The sequence below is a fragment of the Lactuca sativa genome, chromosome 7 (assembly GCF_002870075.4).
Source record: "Lactuca sativa cultivar Salinas chromosome 7, Lsat_Salinas_v11, whole genome shotgun sequence".
Classification (NCBI taxonomy): Eukaryota; Viridiplantae; Streptophyta; class Magnoliopsida; order Asterales; family Asteraceae; genus Lactuca; species Lactuca sativa.
In genome coordinates this window covers 125,907,845-125,927,714 of record NC_056629.2, presented here as the reverse complement: position 1 = coordinate 125,927,714, position 19,870 = coordinate 125,907,845, and the positions used below count along the sequence as shown (strand labels likewise).

At 38.8% G+C, this 19,870-nt stretch overlaps 1 protein-coding gene across 1 annotated transcript; it reads right to left on the bottom strand.

The window, feature by feature from the left end:
• Positions 1–16,122: 16,122 nt before the first annotated feature.
• Positions 16,123–18,806, bottom strand: LOC111897031 (26S proteasome regulatory subunit 6A homolog). Its single transcript, XM_023893008.3, has 9 exons — positions 18,626–18,806; positions 18,420–18,536; positions 17,709–17,816; positions 17,408–17,599; positions 17,140–17,331; positions 16,941–17,059; positions 16,776–16,863; positions 16,429–16,689; positions 16,123–16,344 (listed from the first exon to the last, which is right to left on the bottom strand). The coding sequence occupies exons 1-9, from the start codon at positions 18,740–18,742 to the stop codon at positions 16,267–16,269; spliced, it is 1,272 nt and encodes a 423-aa protein (XP_023748776.1). The 5' UTR covers positions 18,743–18,806; the 3' UTR covers positions 16,123–16,266.
• Positions 18,807–19,870: the final 1,064 nt, after the last annotated feature.

The window sequence follows — 19,870 nt, the reverse complement described above, 5'->3', positions numbered from 1 at the left end:
CAGCTTCGTGGATGGATTTGATCATCTCAGGAGTGAGCTCTCTAGGACCAGAGCGACGAAACTCCTTGTATGCGCGGATGATACGGCTTTCGGCAGGGACGTCTCCAAACATCGACTCAGGGATGGAGCCAATAAACTGAAATTTTGATGCATCGGAGACTATGATCTTTGTGGTATGGAAAGTACCAATCGAAGATAGTGGAGAACCAGCAATAATGGGGACGTGATACTTGTCCATCACCCATTTTGTGACCAACGTCCAGAATCGAGCGTAAGAGATTTCGGAGTGTCGAGATGTGGATGCAAGGCTCTGGATCAGTTGCTGCCATAACACCGACCCATAATCCAGGTTGATACCATTATAAACCCCGTACAGAATCGTGATGAACAGACGACTCGCTCCATCCGACCCGGCACTGCGTTCAGATAACCCCTTGAACAACACAGTAAATAAACCGTTCCACTGAGGAGGCAGGCACGATTTCTTGAACTTGGTGACCGTTGTCAGCACCTCAGTATACCCCATATTGTAGAACATAGAAAACATGTGACCCACTGGAATGGATTCAAGGTTAACCCTAGATGAATCAGGTTCAAACCCTAAAAGTGAGCAGAATCGCTTCTTGGAGATTAACGCCTTGTGATCAAGAATGTCGAAGAAGATCCTATCGACAGACTTGTCGTAATGAGCAGTGGCGAAAATTTGGGATAAACTCTCCATAGGAACAGCTTCAGCTTTGGTGAGAGCGGGAGCAAGCGGTGAGTATTTAAGGCATTCGATGATCGGGAACATGAAGGCATCATAAACCTGAGGAGTAAGATCGATGATCAAACTCTGTTGGGGACGAATCGGCAGGATGTGGGAAGTGGCATGAACAGATGATGAATCCGCCATTGAAGTGAAGAAGTTGGGAGAGATGATGAACAGTGGAATTCTCAAAGCTTTTCTTGCTCTCTGAAATTTTGGGTGCAGTAAAGAGGTAAATAATGGTCAAGATTACCTTTTATACTGTGGCTAAAGGAGAGAGAAGAATCCGTTCCCAAATCTTCAAAGAAAATACGAAGGGTTTTTCGGAGGTGATTGATGTGTGACAGTTGCTATCCCCGATGATTACGCAGGAGAGAGAAAATTGTCCCAATTCACACGCCTTCCCATCAAGCGCCGTTTTTAAACGAAACGGTTCCACTTCACACGCTTGTCATTCAAGCGTCATTTGAAAATCAAATCGATTGGACTCCCGCCTGAGTCAGCATCTTATCCTTTTAGAGTGAACGTCATCTTAATGCAAAATAACCACGTGGATCAATATGAGCCACAACTCGTTTATAACTTCAAATCCCATTAAAAAAAATGGATTGTAAGTAATGAAACCAGAATTTTGGAAAATCAAAAAGATTTTCGTGCTTAGTGTGTAAAAGAGAAGGAAATAAAGCAACACATATGAGGGAATTTGTGATGTCAGTTAAGACACGAAACAATAGATCCCGGGCACGAATCTCTTCCTTCAAAGTCAAGAGAGACTTTAAAGTGTTTGAATGGTTTCCCGTTGAATAACGATCAGACACGTATTGAGAAGTGTTGAAAGGCTTCTTTTAATTAGGTTGATTTGGGTGGCTTTCGCTTCAGTTCAGAATTTCTGATCTTGATATAAGACAGAAGTCGAACGAAGTACTTGTGAGACCAATGTAGTCTGTTGAACAAGTAGGTTTGAAATATTTTAAGTGGCAATGTAAAATAATTGATGTAAAATCTCAAAAAAAAAAAAATTAAAACTGGATTCCAAGGGAAGAAATGTTATGGGATTTAACAATTTCATAGGAATCACACAAAAGGAAATTAGAGATTTCACTTTCCATCCTCATGGATAAGTCCGTCAATTCGTTAGTGAAAGCTAGAGCAAAGTTGATTGTTCACCGTCAATGCATAGTAGGTATTGAATTGTGGGTTTCACTTAGTGCGTAGTGGCACGAAGCTAAGATCATGAACACAGAAGTTATGTAACCATAAACCTCAGTGGTAATTTCTGAGAGTCTCAAGGGTTACATGTATGAAGCGAATGAGATGGAGAAAAGTAGTGTAGATGGTGTAAGGAGACCAAAGTACCTCTGCTATTAAAATAAGGACCAAGCAAAAAACTCTTATTTCATATGAGAAGAGAGTAAGGTAGCTCATGATTAGACTAAATATAAAAGCCTAATTGGGAAGACAAGGTTTGTATATACCAAGTCAGTAAGGCTATTATTCTGAATCAGGTGAGGCTTTGGACACATACAGCAACATGCTTCTAGGGACACTTAACTAATGAAAGAATTTCCATGCAAATAGCCGCAAAAAAATTTCGTACAAAAAAAATATTTTTAGAGTTTTTGATAAATAAAAAAATTTGGAACCGAACCCGAGCGTTCGGTATAATTTGGTTGCAAAAAAAATAAGTTTGAAAAAGGAAAGAACTTTGAAAATGAGAGAGATGAAATTGAGAAAATGATACAAATGGTTTACAATCAAAGAAACTACCTTTGAGATAAGCGAAGATCAGATAATAGGACCGAACCCGAGCGTTCGGTTCATTTCGGCACACATGTGAACCGAACCCGAACTTTTGGTTCATTTCGCTTCCAACTTTTAGTTTTGAGAGGTAGTTTTTGGTACTGACTCCGATTCCATCATTCCAAGCCCTTGTAGAATTTTATTGAAACTCGCTTCAGGAAGAGCTTTGGTGAAGATGTCAGCCAGTTGATCAGTTGTTCGAACAAAGTGAATTTCGACGTTCCCATCTTCCACATGATCCTTAATAAAGTGATACCTCAGTGCTATATGCTTTGTCTTGGAATGTTGCATTGGGTTATAACAGATCCTAATTGCACTTTCTGAATCGCAATATAGTGGAATCTTTTTCATATTGAGTCCATAGTCCCGAAGCTGGCTTTGGATCCAAATCACTTGAGATGTACAGGACGCAGCTGCGATGTACTCTGCTTCGGCTGTTGACAGAGAAACACATGTCTGTTTCTTTGATTGCCCGCTAACCAACTTCCCGTCTAGGAATTGGCAGCCTCCAGTGGTGCTTTTCCTGTCTAAACCACATCCTCCAAGGTCTGCATCTGAGTAGGCTTGAACGAAGAAACCTGAGTTGATGGATACCATAGACCGAGGGAGGTGGTTCATTTCAGATACCGGAGTATGTTTTTCACTGCAAGCATATGTGGTTCACGAGGATTCGCCTGAAACCTAGCACAATAACATACAGAAAACATTATATCAGGTCTGCTAGCAGTAAGATACATCAAGGAACCAATCATCTGACGGTATAACGTGATATCGACTGCCGGTTTTTCCAAGGATGGTGTGAGCTTGGTGCCGAACACCATTGGAACTTTGACCTTTGAGTCTCCCATCATGCCAAATTTAGCAAGAAGAGTCTTGGTGTATGCTTCCTGGTTGATAAAGATGCCTTCGGGTCCTTGTCTAATATTTAAACCAAGGAAAAAGTTAATCGGACCCATTGAGCTCATTTCAAATTTAGTCTCCATCAGCTTTCTGAATTCAGCTGTTAAGCTAGGATTCGTTGAGTCAAAGATGATATCATCGACATAGATTTGAACAATCATAAGGTGGTTACCTTCCTTCTTACGAAAGAAGGTTGGGTCAACCGAACCTTGTTTAAATTTTGACATCTTTAAGAACTTAGTTAGCGTTTCATACCATGCCCTAGGTGCTTGTTTCAGACCATAAACTGCTTTGTCCAGAATATAACAGTGATTTGGGTACTTTTCATTGACAAAACCAGGAGGTTGCTCCACGTAAACCATTTCTTCAAGTTCTCCATTCAGAAAGGCGCATTTCACGTCCATTTGGAAGACCTCGAAGTTCTTGTGAGCAGCATAGGCCAAAAATATTCGAACAGATTCCAGCCTCGCTACCGGAGCAAAAGTTTCTTCGTAATCAATTCCTTCTTCCTGGCAGTATCCTTTCACCACGAGACGAGCTTTGTTTCGAATCACATTGCCTTCCTTGTCCATTTTGTTTCTGAATACCCATTTGAGACCAACAACTGAGGCATCTTTAGGAGTTGGAATGAGGCGCCATACCTTGTTTCTTTCGAACTCGTTGAGTTCATCTTGCATAGCTTGAACCCAGTCAGAATGATCAAGAGCAGTATTTACTGTCTTCGGTTCAACTTTTGATACGAAAGAATTATACATGCAAAACTCTACTTTGGAGAATAGAGATGTTTGCTTTGCCTTTAGTTGAGATCGGGTGAGGACCTTTTTAGCGACATTACCCACTATCTGAGATACAGGATGATCTCTGGTTCATTTAACAAGAGGAGGGTAATTTGGATCATAGGATGGATCCAATTCAGCATTGACCATTTCTTCCAATTCAGATTGACTATCGTCATCGTAGAACATATCAGAGTTCTCCCCCTCGACTGATGAGCTTTCAAGTGTAGCTGGACTTTCTGGTGCTACAGGACTTTCGGGTGTAGTTGAGCTTTCGGGTGTTGTTGAGCTTTCGGGTGCTACAGGTCTTTCGGGTGTAGCAGGAATAGGATTCTCCCCCTCAAATTGTGAGCTCGGTTGTTTTGAAGAAAGTGGATTCTCCCCCTCAACTGAAGCGCCTTGCGGAGGAGGTTCGTTTGGAACTTGTTCTCCTTCACCCCTTCGTTTGGCGGCATCTTCGACAATTTGCTTCAGATGCTCGACTTTGTTATCTGCTGCCTTGGCTTCTGAGAGAGTAGCTTTCTCAGGTGCATCGAATACTTCCACAAACTGATAGAACAGATTAGCAATCGAGGCCGTGACTTGATCTGATTGAGAGAAAATCTCTCCAATTGCTTCTTCAGCGGCCTTTAGCTTCTTGACGTAGTTATCATCGAAAGTCACATAATATGTTTCTTCGATCTTCCTAGAACGCTTGTTTAAGACCCGGTATGCCTTTGAAGTAAGAGAGTATCCCAGAAAAATTCCTTCATCAGCTTTAACGTCAAACTTGTTACAATGTTCTTTGGAGTTGAAGATTAAGCATCGTGAGCCGAACACATGGAAGAATTTTACGTTCGGCTTCCTGTTATTGATGATCTCATAAGGAGTAAGAGAGAAACGTTTGTTGAGATAAGACCTGGTCCGTGTAAAACATGCTGCAGCAATAGCATCCGCCCAGAAATATAAAGGAAGAGAAGCGAAACTTAGCATCGTTCGGGCCGCCTCACACAAGGATCGGTTTCGTCTTTCGACAATTCCGTTCTGTTGAGGGGTGTAGGGGGCTGAGAATTGTGACTGGTTCCTTTTTCTGCCAAAAAGTCTTCAAATTCTTTGTTCTTGAACTCGAGTCCATTGTCGCTCCTGATGTTGCGAACGACTTTTCTCAGTTGCACTTCAACCTGCTTGATGAACATCTTTAGCTTAGGAGTAGCCTTAGATTTGTGCTTCAGAAAGAACACCCATGTAAAACGAGAGAAATCATCAACGATAACAAGAATATACTTGCTACCGCTAATGCTTTCGATTGATGATGGACCACACAAGTCAATGTGAAGCAACTCAAGTGGTTCAATAACTTTTGTGTTTATAATAGATGGGTGACTTTGACGACTTTGCTTCCCCATTTCACACGCAGCACACAAATGTTCTCGATCAAACTTGAGAAATGGGAGACCCCTAACATGACCTCCTGTGACAAGCTTGTTGATGTCTTTGAAGTTGAGATGTGAGAGCCTTCGGTGCCACAACCAGCTTTCGTCAGAATGAGCTTTTGACAAAAGACATATGGTTGGATTTCCTTTGATTGGTTTGAGATTGAGAGGAAACATTTCGCCTTTGCGTTCTGATTTGAGAATCACCCTTTTTGATTTCTTCTCTATGATTTCTGAACCTTCATCGTCAAATGAAACTTTGAGACCGGTACCTCCTACCAGTTGAGACACACTGATGAGATTGTGCTGCAACCCTTCAACGTACGCCACCTTTCTTATTGAAAAGTCTCCATTGGTTATCATCCCACAACCCTTTATCGTTCCATAAGAATTGTTGCCGAATTTGACATTCCCACCATTCTTAAGAGATCGAAACTCCCTTAGCTCTTCCTTCCTTCCTGTCATGTGACGTGAGCAGCCACTGTCAATGTACCATTCTTCGTCGAACTGCTCGTCACTTATAACCTGCAAAAATTAAGCAGATTTGGGAACCCAAAGTTTCTTGGGTCCACGTGAGCCTTTCACAGGAACAGGAATAGTAAGAGAAACATCAACAAGATATGTTCTTTTTATTAATGTTGTTTCATCTTTTCTTTTAATGGTAAACACTTTGATTTTGTTAGGGTTAGCTACAGTTGGTTTGGTTTCAGGTTTTGGTGTTTGGGCTTTAGACTGCTTTTGGTTTTCCTGGACTAAGGAAATCTTCGATTTTCCTTTCAAGTTCATTGATGATTTTGAATTCTGTGCAGGAACGGAATTGGGTTTAGAAGAGAATTGAGAATGAGAAGAATTAGAATGGGAATTTCTTCTGACTTGTGGTTCGAAATGACCCTTTTGCTTATGGTCATTGGAGGGACCAAACCTGGATGTTCGGTAGCTGTTGCTTTCGGGACCGAACCTGTCCTTTCGGTTGTTGTTGCTCTCATGACCGAACCTAACCTTTTGGTTCTGTTCCTCATGTGGCCCGAAAGTTTTTTTTCTGACTTGGAATTTCTATCATGATAAGAGAAATGAGTGTTTTGAGAGCGCCAAAACTGTTTTCGCTCAGAGAGATTCTTTTTGTATCTTAGGTTTCTTTGCTGCTTTTGATTTTTCACTTGTTTCGGCTGTCTGTGGATGTTAGCCTTTTGTTTCGGCTTCTTGTCAGCCGGTTCACTTTTTACAGATGATGTTTCGCTTGTGGGTGTGACTTCTTCTACAGGTATTTCTTTTGTGCCACTTGTGTTTGGCATGTCAAAGTTGTCAGGCTTATTTAGCGGCTCTGGTACATATCTTCCTTTAGTTTTCCATGACGTTCGTTTTGACAGACCAACTGTTTCATCGGCATTATCTATAGGAGCATACCAGAAGAACTCATCACAGCCATCTGCGTTATCTTCGTTCACAATGGTAGTGAGTTCGGCTGTTTGATGTTCGGTTACTCCTGTGACTTTATACACCTGATTTGGAGTAGTTCTCACCTTTTGGTACACTACAGCCTTTTCTTCAAGAATCGGGGACTTATTTTGGGACAAACGAGCGAACTCCACAGAATTTTCAGAAATCAGATTTTTGTGGTTTTCGGGTTCGCTCTTGACAAACTCAAAACAGTCGACTACATCCTCTACAGAAATTTCACTCATATCATCGTCCTCATTAGTTCAGATGCGTTTTCAACATCAATTTTATTTTCTGAACTTAAATTAGCACTCAATGAGTCGAATTTTTGTATGGTTTCGGTCCTTAGTTTTAGCTTATCGTTTTCATCCAAAAGATTTTTCAGCATGTCCTTATGGTCTTTGGACTTTATAAAAGATTCTATTTTGTCCAGACCGTACATGTAAGTGGGATTCACATCATCAGACGATACAACACTTTCACAGTTGTATGCTTCAGCATCGATTTCATCCTCCTTAAACTCAAGGAAGGGTAAAATCATGCGATGTATTTTCTGCCCTATTTCACAATTCAGATGCAGTTGAGTAATGTTGGCATAAAGTCTTTTAGCAATCAAACAAAAACATTTCTTTGTTTTAAAAGTTTCAAATTGTCTCTTTGTAAATAAATGTTTTCATCCTTAGACTTAATCAGCTCCGACTCCTTTTGCTCAATCCACATCCTTCGCTCCTCACTCTTGGATGACACCCTGCTTATTTGGTCAGTTAGGTTAGAATTGGTGACCCGTGTTTGAGTTAAACAACTATCCAGATTTGAGATTCTTGAATTTAAGTTATTTAATTCCTTTTCATATGATTTATGTGGAACTTTGAACGAGATAAAAAGAGATTGTACCTTCTTGATCAATTCATCAAGTTCATTGATCTGCACACTGAGAGGTTTTGCTGTGAAGCATAAGTCCTCTCGCTCCTTGGCGTCCTCATTTCCACCATCAGTATTGTATCCCCTTATGTGAGATACATCAGTCACCATGAAACACTTTCCGCTGCTTTCACCACCTCCTGCGACATACGCCTTTCCATGTGAAGGTTTCCTCACCTCATCATCTTCTGAGTCGGTTGACCACACCTGCACGCCACCGAACTCGTCATCCTCTGCCGAACCCTGTACAATAAGAGTATTCATAGAAGGATTAGCAGCAGCTTTCTTTCTCTTAATCTCTTCTAGCTTTTTCATCAGGACAGCCTCTTCATCTTTCTCCTCATCTTTCTCTGCCATTTTCTTCAGAACATAATCTTTGGCATAATGATTCTTTCCTCCACAGTAATAGCAGCTGACACCAGAATCTCCTTCAACCTTCACCTCTTTCTTTGGTTCCTCGGTCTTCGGCTCCTCCCTTACTTTTTCAGAACTATAGCTTCCCTGCCAATTTCGGTTCTTATTAGTAGGAAACCTCTTCTTGATGAACCTTTTTGGATTGGACACCATCATAGCATAATCTTCTGAAGTAAGATCGTAGTCCTCTAGGTTCAGATCTTCATCGTCTACTACATTCTTGCTTTTAGACAGGAGGGCTAGGGACCCCAAGTTTGAGACCACATTCTTCTCTTGCATCACAATCTTTTCTTGGGATTTCAAAATTCCCACAAGTTTTGCCAGTGAAAATGACTTGAACTGCTCATGAGCTTTAACTGTAGACACAACAGCTCTCCATTCGGATCTTAAACCATTCAAAAAGGTGACCTTCTGTTCAATCAACTTCCTTTCGATATCATGTTTGATCATCTTGCTAAGAAGATGATTAAAGCGATCAAACGTCTGAGTAACAGACTCATCGAAATTTTGCTTAAATTCTCCAAACTCAGACAAAAGCAAGGTCTGAATAGAGTGCTCCAGATCTTCATCTGTGGAATACAGCTCTCGCAGCCGATCCCAGATTTCTTTAGCGGTACTACAGGAACTCACCAACCTAAACGTGTCAGACTGAAGAGCGAATCGGATCAGTCTTAATGCTTTGATGTTGCACTGAAACTTCTCATTTTCGTCTTGAGCAACGTCTTTTACATCTTTTAACAGATCATTATACTCTTTCTGAGTTTTAATGATTCTGGATGTTCCTGAGTGAGAAAATGGTCCAGACATAATAGCTTCCCATATAAGATACTCATTATCTTCAGATCCGATGACATAGTCTTCAAAATGATGCGCCCAAACTTCGTAATCCTTGGTGTAAAGAATAGGAATCTTTGTTGTTGATCCAATATTGTTTGAGATGTTGATAGGATTAGATTTAGAATCGTCCATGCTTGATCGTATAACCTGTTTGAAAGATCAGACTTGTAATATGTAATATTAGGGCAAAAGAATAAATACTGAGATACGTCAATTATGGAGTGACGGCTCAATAAATATCAGTTAATGCAGAAAAACCCTAATCACTTCTTTCACAGAAGAGATGTGTATGAATTACACAGCCTCCTGCTCTGATACCAATTGATGAGTTTTTAATACTCTTGATCGATTAGATCTTATAACAAGCAAATCAAGAAAGCAATAACAGTAAGACAAAAACACAATAATGGATATGAATGAGTCGAATGATTTTATTAACTCAATCCTCAACAGAGCTCGATGAAGAACTTCCGCTGTAGAGGATTCTAGGGTTACAAAAGATAAGAACGTAAACGCTTAAGAAATTCTCTATCAAATCTTACATTAAAGAATGCATGCAAGCATCTATATATAATAACCCTACAAAGAACTCACAGATGGACAGGCCCATACCGGAGACAAAACTGGACTAGCTAACGAGCCCAAAGACGCAACACTAACTGGACCTAACAACGATGTTTAATGAAACCCTAATTTCCAGGGTTTGAGACCTATTTAAAGGGCCTTATGGCCGTCATTTGTGGCCACGAACCCCAGAGAGAAACCCTAAAAAGATCTAGAGCGTTTGTGAGGAAAGGAGAGGCAATCTTGAGTTTTTGTTGGTGAAATTTGAAGGAGAAGGTGTCCAAGGCAAAAGAAGGCTAAAGGAAGTGCAAATCTAGTGTCTTCAGGGATCAAAGGCTTCATATTAAGGTATTCCTTCGGACCTTCTCCAATTTTGAGCTTTGAATCATAGAGTTAGGGTTTTTAAACCCTTTATAAGAAGAGTATGTAGAGTATTTAGTCGCCTTTTCGAGTTTTTGCTTTGGATCTGGACTCAAAGAGGTCCAGAGACCTAAACCCTTGGAGCTTTATGAGCCATTTTGGAAGTCATGAGCTTAGAATGTCATTTTGGGGGCTAAATCACCATTTTGGACCATTTCTATATTATATGTGTGTCAAGGTCCGAACTTTACGTGATTATCATGCTTGGGGAGGCCAGATCTATGATTATATGGAACAGATCTGACCTCAGGAGTTGTATAGAGTTTGTGCATGGCATGAACTCACCGAGTCCGAAGAGCAGACTCGGCGAGTAGTATGAAGATTTCCCGTTAATCACTCAGTGAGTGGACTAGCTGAGTTGGGGTATAACTCAGTGAGTCAGGGAGAGTCGGCGGGGGGGGGGGGGGGGGAGGGGAGGACTGGGTTCAAGTGGAACTCGCCGAGTTGTTCTTGAGACCCGGCGAGTTGAATCTGGGTGGCCCCTCGATTCATGCCAAGTGGAACTCGTCGAGTCAGGGGAAGAACTCGATGTGTCAAGAGAGGCATTAAGTGAGTCAGTGGACACGTGTGGACTCGCCGAGTTGCCCTTGTGCACTCACCGAGTCGGGTCAAGTTCGACCGTTGACCTTGTTGACTTTAGGGTTGAGTACAGTTGTATTTATGAGAGTATTACTTTATGTGATTAGGCAAAGGCTAGATCATACTTCTTCCGAGTCAGATATTCTCCGAGACATCGAGGTGAGTCTTCTTACTATACGTTACGTAGAGTGGTACTATGTGATAACCAGAGGGTCTTATGTGTTATGTATGAGAATATGTGATATATGATATTTGTATGTTGTATGATGATATAGACCGGACCGGAGGGTCCAACGAGCTATGACCGGACATAAGGGTCCAATGAGCTACGGGACTGGAGGGTCCCGCTGAGACACATTGACCAGAGTGTCGTATTATAGCCTTGAGTGGCGTATGTGTTGTATGTGGTATTTTGGGGAACTCACTAAGCATTTATGCTTACCGTTGTTGTGTTATGTGTTTCAGATACTAGTGATGAGCGCGGGAAGGTGCCGACATGATTCGTACACACACAGACATTGGAGTTTTTGTAGAGATTCTGGGGAAAAGCTTTTGTGATAATATCATTTGATACAATGTGTTTGACATTATTTATGAATGAATGAATGTTTTAAAAATGAAAAAATTATTTTGAAAATTCACGATGTTACATTCAGGGGATAAAATGGCCTTATTTATCAAAAGGGACTAAAAATGCAAAGATTTTGGATTTTGGGTCAAAATTGTAAAAATTGCGAAAAGTGTGGATTTAAATGCAAATCCTTTAACTAAGGGGTTGAAATTGTCCAAAATTAAATTTTGGGCTTAAAACATTATTTAAATAAGAGTTTGGGTCAAAAATGACGAGAAAAATAGTTCAAGGACCTAATATGTATTTTTTCATAAAAACGACTAAAATTGCCAACTTTACCAAAATAAGGGGGCTGAATTGGTCAATTAATGTTTTTGGTCAATTATGTTAAGATTAAAATAACTGGGTCAAAATATACCAAATTTTATAACTTATGGGTTTAAATAGAAAAATATATATTTTTATATGAATCGTTATAAAACAATTTGGTGATTTTTATGACATTTCGATTAAACAACTTCGCAACACTAATACTATACAAAACAAGTAAACATTCTAATTGTTGGGCTTGAATAATTCTAATCATGTTTTTGGGCCTTTGTGACCCATTAACATGACTTTTGGGCCTAACATAAATAATACATGTTTATTGGGCCTCCTGTGGCCCAATTACATGCCTAAGGGACCCTCAATGGCTTTTACATGTTATTGGGCCTCAATGGCCCATTATCATCGCTAGTAAGGTCCAAATAAATCATATGCGAAATGGGCCAACGCGTCCTTCGTATACTCGACAACCTTAAATAACATACGTGATTAGTAGGACCTCGTAGTCCACTTCTCCTCGTCTGTTAGGCTTACCTTCTATTCAAGTAACCAAAAATCAGGTCGTTAATCAAGATTAATCAAATTCATTTGGATTAAGTGAGTACTAACGAGCGACACCAATAAGTGTCGGTCGTAGTCTGTAGTTATAATCAAAGTCTCCTGGAGGGAGAGCGAGAGTTTGTGTATAGATCTATACGGGGGTGACTCCCCCACACCTAAGTTGTTCGCTACAGTTAGACTTGGCCAGTCTAGGGTGACAAAATCTTAAGATCAATTATGGCGTTCGCTAGAATGCCAAGACAGACTAACTAGTCATTATCATGCATGGTTATAACGACTCACATAGAGATCCAATATCATCTAAGTAATCATGGGAAATCATATTCATTCGTGGTGACGATACAATAATACAAAATGATCATACTATTTTATCGGATTTCATCGGGTTTTCCGGGGAAACCAACATTATTCACTTGTACTCTCAATAACTATAATGCAAAACTTCTCATCTATACACGTTTTGAAATCATTCACGCATATACTTATGGATCATCACACCTTTTGTATAAACAATTACCGTTCAGAAAATATCGGATTTTCTGGGTTTTACAAACTATACAAAACATTTTCATATCAAACCTACTTATGAACTCACCAACATTATATATGTTGACGTTCTCAAAATAACTTGTATTCTCAGGTAACATATAAGCTAAAGAACAATACCCAGTGTGTTAGGATGTTATGTTTTGAAAACTTTCAAACAATTTATATTATGGATATGTAATATTTAGACAATGTACTTGATGTGAACAAGGTCAGTTGTAATGCATTGATGCATGGTGATGTTATGTTATGTTTCATGTATATTCATTGTGATGATATTTCAATTTAAGTCACGCGAGCCCTCGAACGTTTCCGCCGTCTGGTTTGGGGGTGTGACATTAAATGAGCATATGCATGTTGTTTGACTTGGTATTCCCGGGTCTTAAGCTTGGTTGAAGCGTTTCTTTGTTGAGAATAAGTCTCATATTGACCATTTCTACACATCTGAGAAAAAGAAATAGAAATATGGTTGTTAAAAGTGTTAGGAGATAAATATAACAATGGTTAGGATCCTGAGAAAGGTTCGGGATCCTGAAAGATCTTGAAGATCCAGGATCCTGAATAAGGTTAAGGATCTTGGCCCTAATACCTATGTGTCACGCCAGCTCCACCGCATGTCTACCACCAAACCACTAGCCATTGGAAATTAGTTACCACTCCTTTCTATTTTTTTTCTAAACACTAGAATAAATTAAAAAATAATTTTTAAACAAAAATAAAACATAAATATTAATTAAAAAACATTATATTAACTAAAAACACACAAATTTAAGTCCTAAATTACTTAAAATCATTAAATATTAAAACCTAAATTACTAAAAAAAACATAATAAAAAAAATATAGACTGTACTACTCGTCGTCTTCGACCTCGTTTTCATCATTAGCGTCCTTATTACCCTCGTCTTCCTCATTGTGTTGTTGGGATTGCCTTTGCCATATGTGTTAGTCAAATCATGGCGTAGATTGTGATGTGTTTCACTGCTTTATATTTACAATAGTCTTGTGAAGTATGTTGGGTTGCCGATTTGTATTACTGCATGTGGATTAAGTATGTCTTCCGGACTAGACATACAAATTGTCCTTCTCTCTTCTTCTTTTATCATGTTATGTAAAATAACACAATATGTCAAAGCCTTCGTCAATTTTTCCCTATCCCATGCTCGTGACAGATGTTTGATTTTGCGACACCCTTTTTAGGACCCCAAACGCCCGTTCCACATCATTCCTTGCCGATTCTTGTGCTAACTTAAACAATTTTTGTTTTTCATTGGTCGGATAGGAGTATGATTTGACAAACGTAGCGTACTCTGGATATATCACATCACCAAAGTAATACCCATAATTATATTGATGTTCATTCACAACGTATGACATCTTTGGTGTTTTACCCTGCAAAATGTCGTTAAATAGCGGAGATGCTCCAAGCACATGTAGGTCGTTATTTGACCCCACCATACCAAAAAAATTCATGCCAAAACCATAGGTCCTATGAAACAACTGCCTCTAGTATAACAGTCAGCACATAATGATCACCTTGCATGAATTGGCCTAGCCATGCATTCGGACAATTTTCTCAGTGCGTACAATCAAGGCTACCAAGCATTCCTGGAAAACCATGTTTAGCTTCATGTGCAGCATACAACTGTTCGACATCACTCCTAATCGTATGTCGCAAGTATATGTCACCTTAAAACTCTATAACATACTCACACAAAAGATAGGTACATTCTTGACCCGTCCTCTCAGACATTTTCAAATATCCATCTGATGTGTCTGCGGCTATGTCGTATGCCAACTGTCTAAGAGCAGTTGTGTATTTTTGTATTGTACTAAAACCACGTTTATCTTTAGCATCTCATCTCAATTGAAAAAACTCATAATTGTTTGTCAAATCTCTAGCTATACGTAAAAATAAATTTCTACTAATGCGAAAACGATCTTCAAATTTCAATAGATCGTATAAACTATCATGGGCAAAGTAATCATGTACCAAAAGTTCGTGTGTCACGATACGATCCCGATTAATCAAAATTCTATGCTTTTTCTCGACATTTGAACTTTTGCTTCTTTGATGCATCATGTTTTGTGCCGCAGACGTGTGCAAAATCAACTCATCATGAGAGTGATCAGCATCATAAGATGAAGAAGGAATTGGTTCATATTGCTTGAAAGTGTTTATTTTGTTGAAAATATGTGTTAGTGTGTGTATATGTGTGTGCATGTGTGTGTGTGTGTGTGTGTGTGTGTGTGTGTGTGTGTATATATATATATATATATATATATATATATATATATATATATAGGGTGAGGTTATTTTGTTTTGGCTATCTATTGTGTGCATGTATAATTGATTCTGGACCAATCATTTTAGTTATTTTAAGAAAGTAATTAATGCATATTATACGTTGAAGATATAATGAGTATTAATTACATCTTCAGCATTTAATATGCATTAATTACTTTCTTAAAATAATTAAAATGATTGGTCCAGAATCAATCATACATGCACACAATAGATAGTGAAAACATTTGAACCTAACTCTATATATATATATATATATATATATATATATATAGAGAGAGAGAGAGGGGGGGGGTGTTAAGTTTTAAATTTGATTTTTTTTTTATTTGTTCCAATGTTCCCAAAAGAAAAAACGGTAAAAAAAAAGCCATGAACCAATCACAATTCACGTTTTTGTCCGTAGTCGCTGCTACGCCACAAGACACTCACCTATGTTTAGGTGGTGTTCACGCGTGGTTTTCTTTGTCACGTAGGAACTGACGTGTGGTTTATGGTATTGGATTGGTTGGAGGGGTTTGGGTTAGTGATGTAATTTTAATATGGTAAGAGTGCTCACTTGGTCATTTTCTTTTCTTACATGATTTACTATTAATTGTTTTTATACGATTTATATGTTTTGTTTAAAAGACACCAACTTGATTGATTTTGACTATAGGTCCACGGAATGACATAAAAATCAGCTTCACGTGCACTGATCCAAGTTTCGTCGTCTTCAAGCATTTGAGATTGAGTTTTGAAAGAACTTATCTTGCTAGTTTTTTTTGTCAGCACTATAACCCCAAATGAGGTTCTAATGAGGTTCTAAAAAGTTACTTTTAAAAGAAAAACTGACTTTTTGAGATAGGACAATAATGCTCTTATTTTAACCTAAACACACTCCATCTGCCTTCATTTCTGCTAATAAACATTTTTACCAAAGAGATTATTTACTTTTAAAACTCAGTCCCAAACATCCACCACACAAACAAACAACCAACCTATATTATATAAATTGTGCACTCAACGATGCAATTGAAATTGTTGAATTAACCATGTGAAAGTAACCACATCCATACATAGTACGTAACCATGATAAAAAAATAAAAGATATAGTCATGAAATCTTGTACAATTACAAATCACATAGCAAAAAAGACACATATAATATCCTCCTAAGCATAGTAGTTTAAGCTTGCTTTCTTCTTAGCTTGAACTTGGATGATTCCTTCATTGAAGTCTTCATGGTTCACCTACAACATAAAATCCAATAATTTGGAATGAATTTTTATTTTTACTAAATAATAAAATAATAGTAAATGGAATGTAGTAAGTACCTCAGTAGCATCACGCCGAAGGGCTAACATGCCTGCTTCAACACAAACAGCTTTCAACTGGGCCCCATTGAAATCATCCGTAGATCGAGCCAGCTCTTCAAAGTTGACATCCGGATGAACATTCATCTTTCGCGAGTGGATCTGCAAGATCCTCGCCCTCGCTTCCTCCGTCGGATGAGGAAACTCAATCTTCCGATCCAACCGTCCAGATCGCATCAAGGCAGGATCTAAAATATCAGCCCGATTTGTTGCTGCTATCACCTACACTTTCTCATGTAGAGTAGAGTTAAAAACTACACAATGATATGAAAAAAAATAATAACAAAATTCTCTCCATTTATGAATACCTTGATCCTGTCATCACTGCTGAAACCATCTAACTGATTAAGTAGTTCCAACATAGTTCTTTGCACCTCCCTATCTCCACTAACTTCACTGTAATGTTATATATTGCTTTTGTTATTTCTTGCATTTTTTTTTTTGTACCATAAAAAAAAAAGTGGTATGCATACCTATCAAAACGTTTTGTACCAATAGCATCAATTTCATCAATAAAAATGATGCAAGGAGACTTCTCTTTCGCCAATTGAAACGCATCACGAACAAGTTTTGCACCATCACCAATAAACATCTAACCATAATCAAAATTTCCACAATTAGTATTTATTTATATATTTCCACAATAATTACAAGTGTCGATATGAGTAGTACCTGAACAAGCTGGGGCCCAGCTAGCTTTAAGAAAGTGGCATTGGTTTGAGCAGCACAAGCACGCGCCATTAAAGTCTTTCCAGTTCCTGGAGGCCCATATAAAAGCACTCCTTTTGGTGGACGAACGCCTAATTTTTGGAACCTTTCTTTATGGGTCATTGGCAACACTATGGCCTCAACTAGCTCTTGTATCTGTCACATTTTAATAAGAATTGTAATTTGGGTTGCGGTTATTGTAGATGAATAAATAAATAAAGTGAAAGCTTGCCTGTTTTTCAAGGCCTCCAATATCATTGTAATCTTCAGTTGGTTTTTCATCGACTTCCATGGCTTTGACTCTGGAATCATACTCGGATGGCAATGTGTCCAATATTAAGTAACTATCTTTGTTTACACCAACTAAATCACCAGGCTTTAGCTTGTCTGGGTCCACTAGCCCAACCACAGGCAAGAAAATAGTCTGTAGGAGGAGGAGGAGATACAAATGTATGTAAAATAGTTGCTATAAATAGAAAGATTGATGGATATGATGATGATGATGATGATGATGATGTATTGTAGTAGGTTACCTGACGAGTGGATGTTTTTAAGACAACACATTTGCCCTTTCTTTGTGAGTCCAGGTCAATATTTGCACCATCTTCCTCAGCTTCATCCTCTGGGTTCATTTCCAGAATCTGAAGCACCATAGATGACATTAGTAGTATAAAATGTAGGAATATAAAAATCTGACATTTAACTTCATCAGGTTTACATTATATATTATGCCCTATCAAATTTCATTACCTAAATCCCCTAACAAAGAGAAGAGTCCAGTTACCAGTTGTTGATCAAGGGAGTAATTATTTCTAATATTACTTCATTCTTTGTTGGTATGTATTAAGGCAAGTATGTCCAGATAATAATATATCTCTCAAAATCCAACAAGGTTTAAGCTGAAACTTCAACAAGATCTAATTTAATTTCAAATTCAGCACAGTAAACAGAGTTCTTATCTTCAGTTTTGAGAGCTTTTTGTAGCATCTAGATAACCCTAATCTTCTACAATCACGACCTACAAACTTAGGGTTTTGCAACTAGATGGTTTTCCTTAAGTTTTGAGAGCTTCTTGTAGTTTTAGCATCTAGATAACCCTAATCTTCTACCATCAGAACTAATAAACTTAGGGTTTTGCAACTAGATAACTTTCCTTGAGCACTCGTCAAAATAGCAAGCCTACTTACTTAACAGAATCAACGTAACAAAGTCGAAGATAAAAAACAACGGAATATTAAGAGTACCTCAACGATATTTCCGACCAAGTAAGGAAGTTGCTTGTTAAGTTTGATCTTCTCCTGATTCTCCTTAATCTTCTCCTTAAATGAATCTAATTCGAGATTGGTTCTCTGCAATTCTTCCTGATAATTGCACCACAATAAACAATTTCAAAATTTAGAAAATGCTATACATATATGGAATAACGAGAAACAGATCCATGTCACAGAACCTTGAGGATCCGAATCTCGTTATCCAGAAGACGAGACGCCCTCTGAATGTCTTCGGTTGACATAGATGCCAGCTGATCGTCTTCAAAGCTCGTGTCTTCTGCCATCGGCGTCGCCATCGTTAACTCAGGGAGAAAAGAAAAAGGAGGGCAGATGGGTTTTCTATAGAGCTTCCTTCTTGGAGAGAAAGCAAGCTACATATAGTCGGACTTCGGCCCCGAACCGAGTAAGATCGGTCGGGTCAAGAGCCTTTTAATTCGGGTAGAGTTAAATACACTAAATAAAAAGAGTTAAATACACTAAATAAAAAGAGTAAATTACAGTTTTGGTCCCTGTGGTTTAGGTAGATTCGCACTTTTGGTCCAACCTTTGGAAAATGGACAAGACGCATCCCCATGGTTTCCCAATCTTGCAGTTTTGGTCCTTGGTCCATATAAATAGACTATAGTGCCCTTTCTAATTTCTTTTTTCTATTTTATTTTACTAACTTTAGATTTTGATAATATAAAAAATAAAATAAAAAATATCCACCACACTCACCCACCCCCACCCCACCACAACCCATCATGTTCATCTTTCTCATTCACCATCATAAATATTACCATAGCTTTAGTCGCAGCCGCTACTTCATCTCCCACCATCATCAATCAATACCACCACAAGAAAATTGGAACACATTTATTACAGTTCATCTTGTAACGCCCCATTCTAAAAATATTTATTTATGGATTCCCGAGATCAAGAGTAAGGGCATTTCGGTCTTTTATGGGCAATGGGTTTCATTCAAGAAGGTTTCGGACCGGGGTGTGTTGCTAGAAGCGTAGGGCTTCTCGCCACCTTTACGTGGATATAAAGTTCGTCGGGAACGGATTTAGAATAAAGGAGTTATGACACTTTGAAGATATTGACATTTATGGCCCTTAATGGAAAAAGTTGTCGAGGAAGGCCATGCATGCAATTTGTGACACGCGTGGGTACGCCCAACGTAGGTTGGGTCACGCCCAGCGTAACCAAGTAAATGGTCGTGGGTGCAAGGACGCGTACGCCCAGCGTACTAGAGGTACACCCAGCGTATGCTCAGAGTCATTAAAACCCTAATTTTAGGGTCAGCCACTATATAAAGAACATAAGGGATCAACCCCAGACTCCTTATCTGTTCCCTTATCCTCAGAAAAACCCTAGATAGTCGTTCCATCTCCATTGTTGGGTGTGTTTGGCCTTGTGGAGCTTAGTTTGGCAAAGAAAAG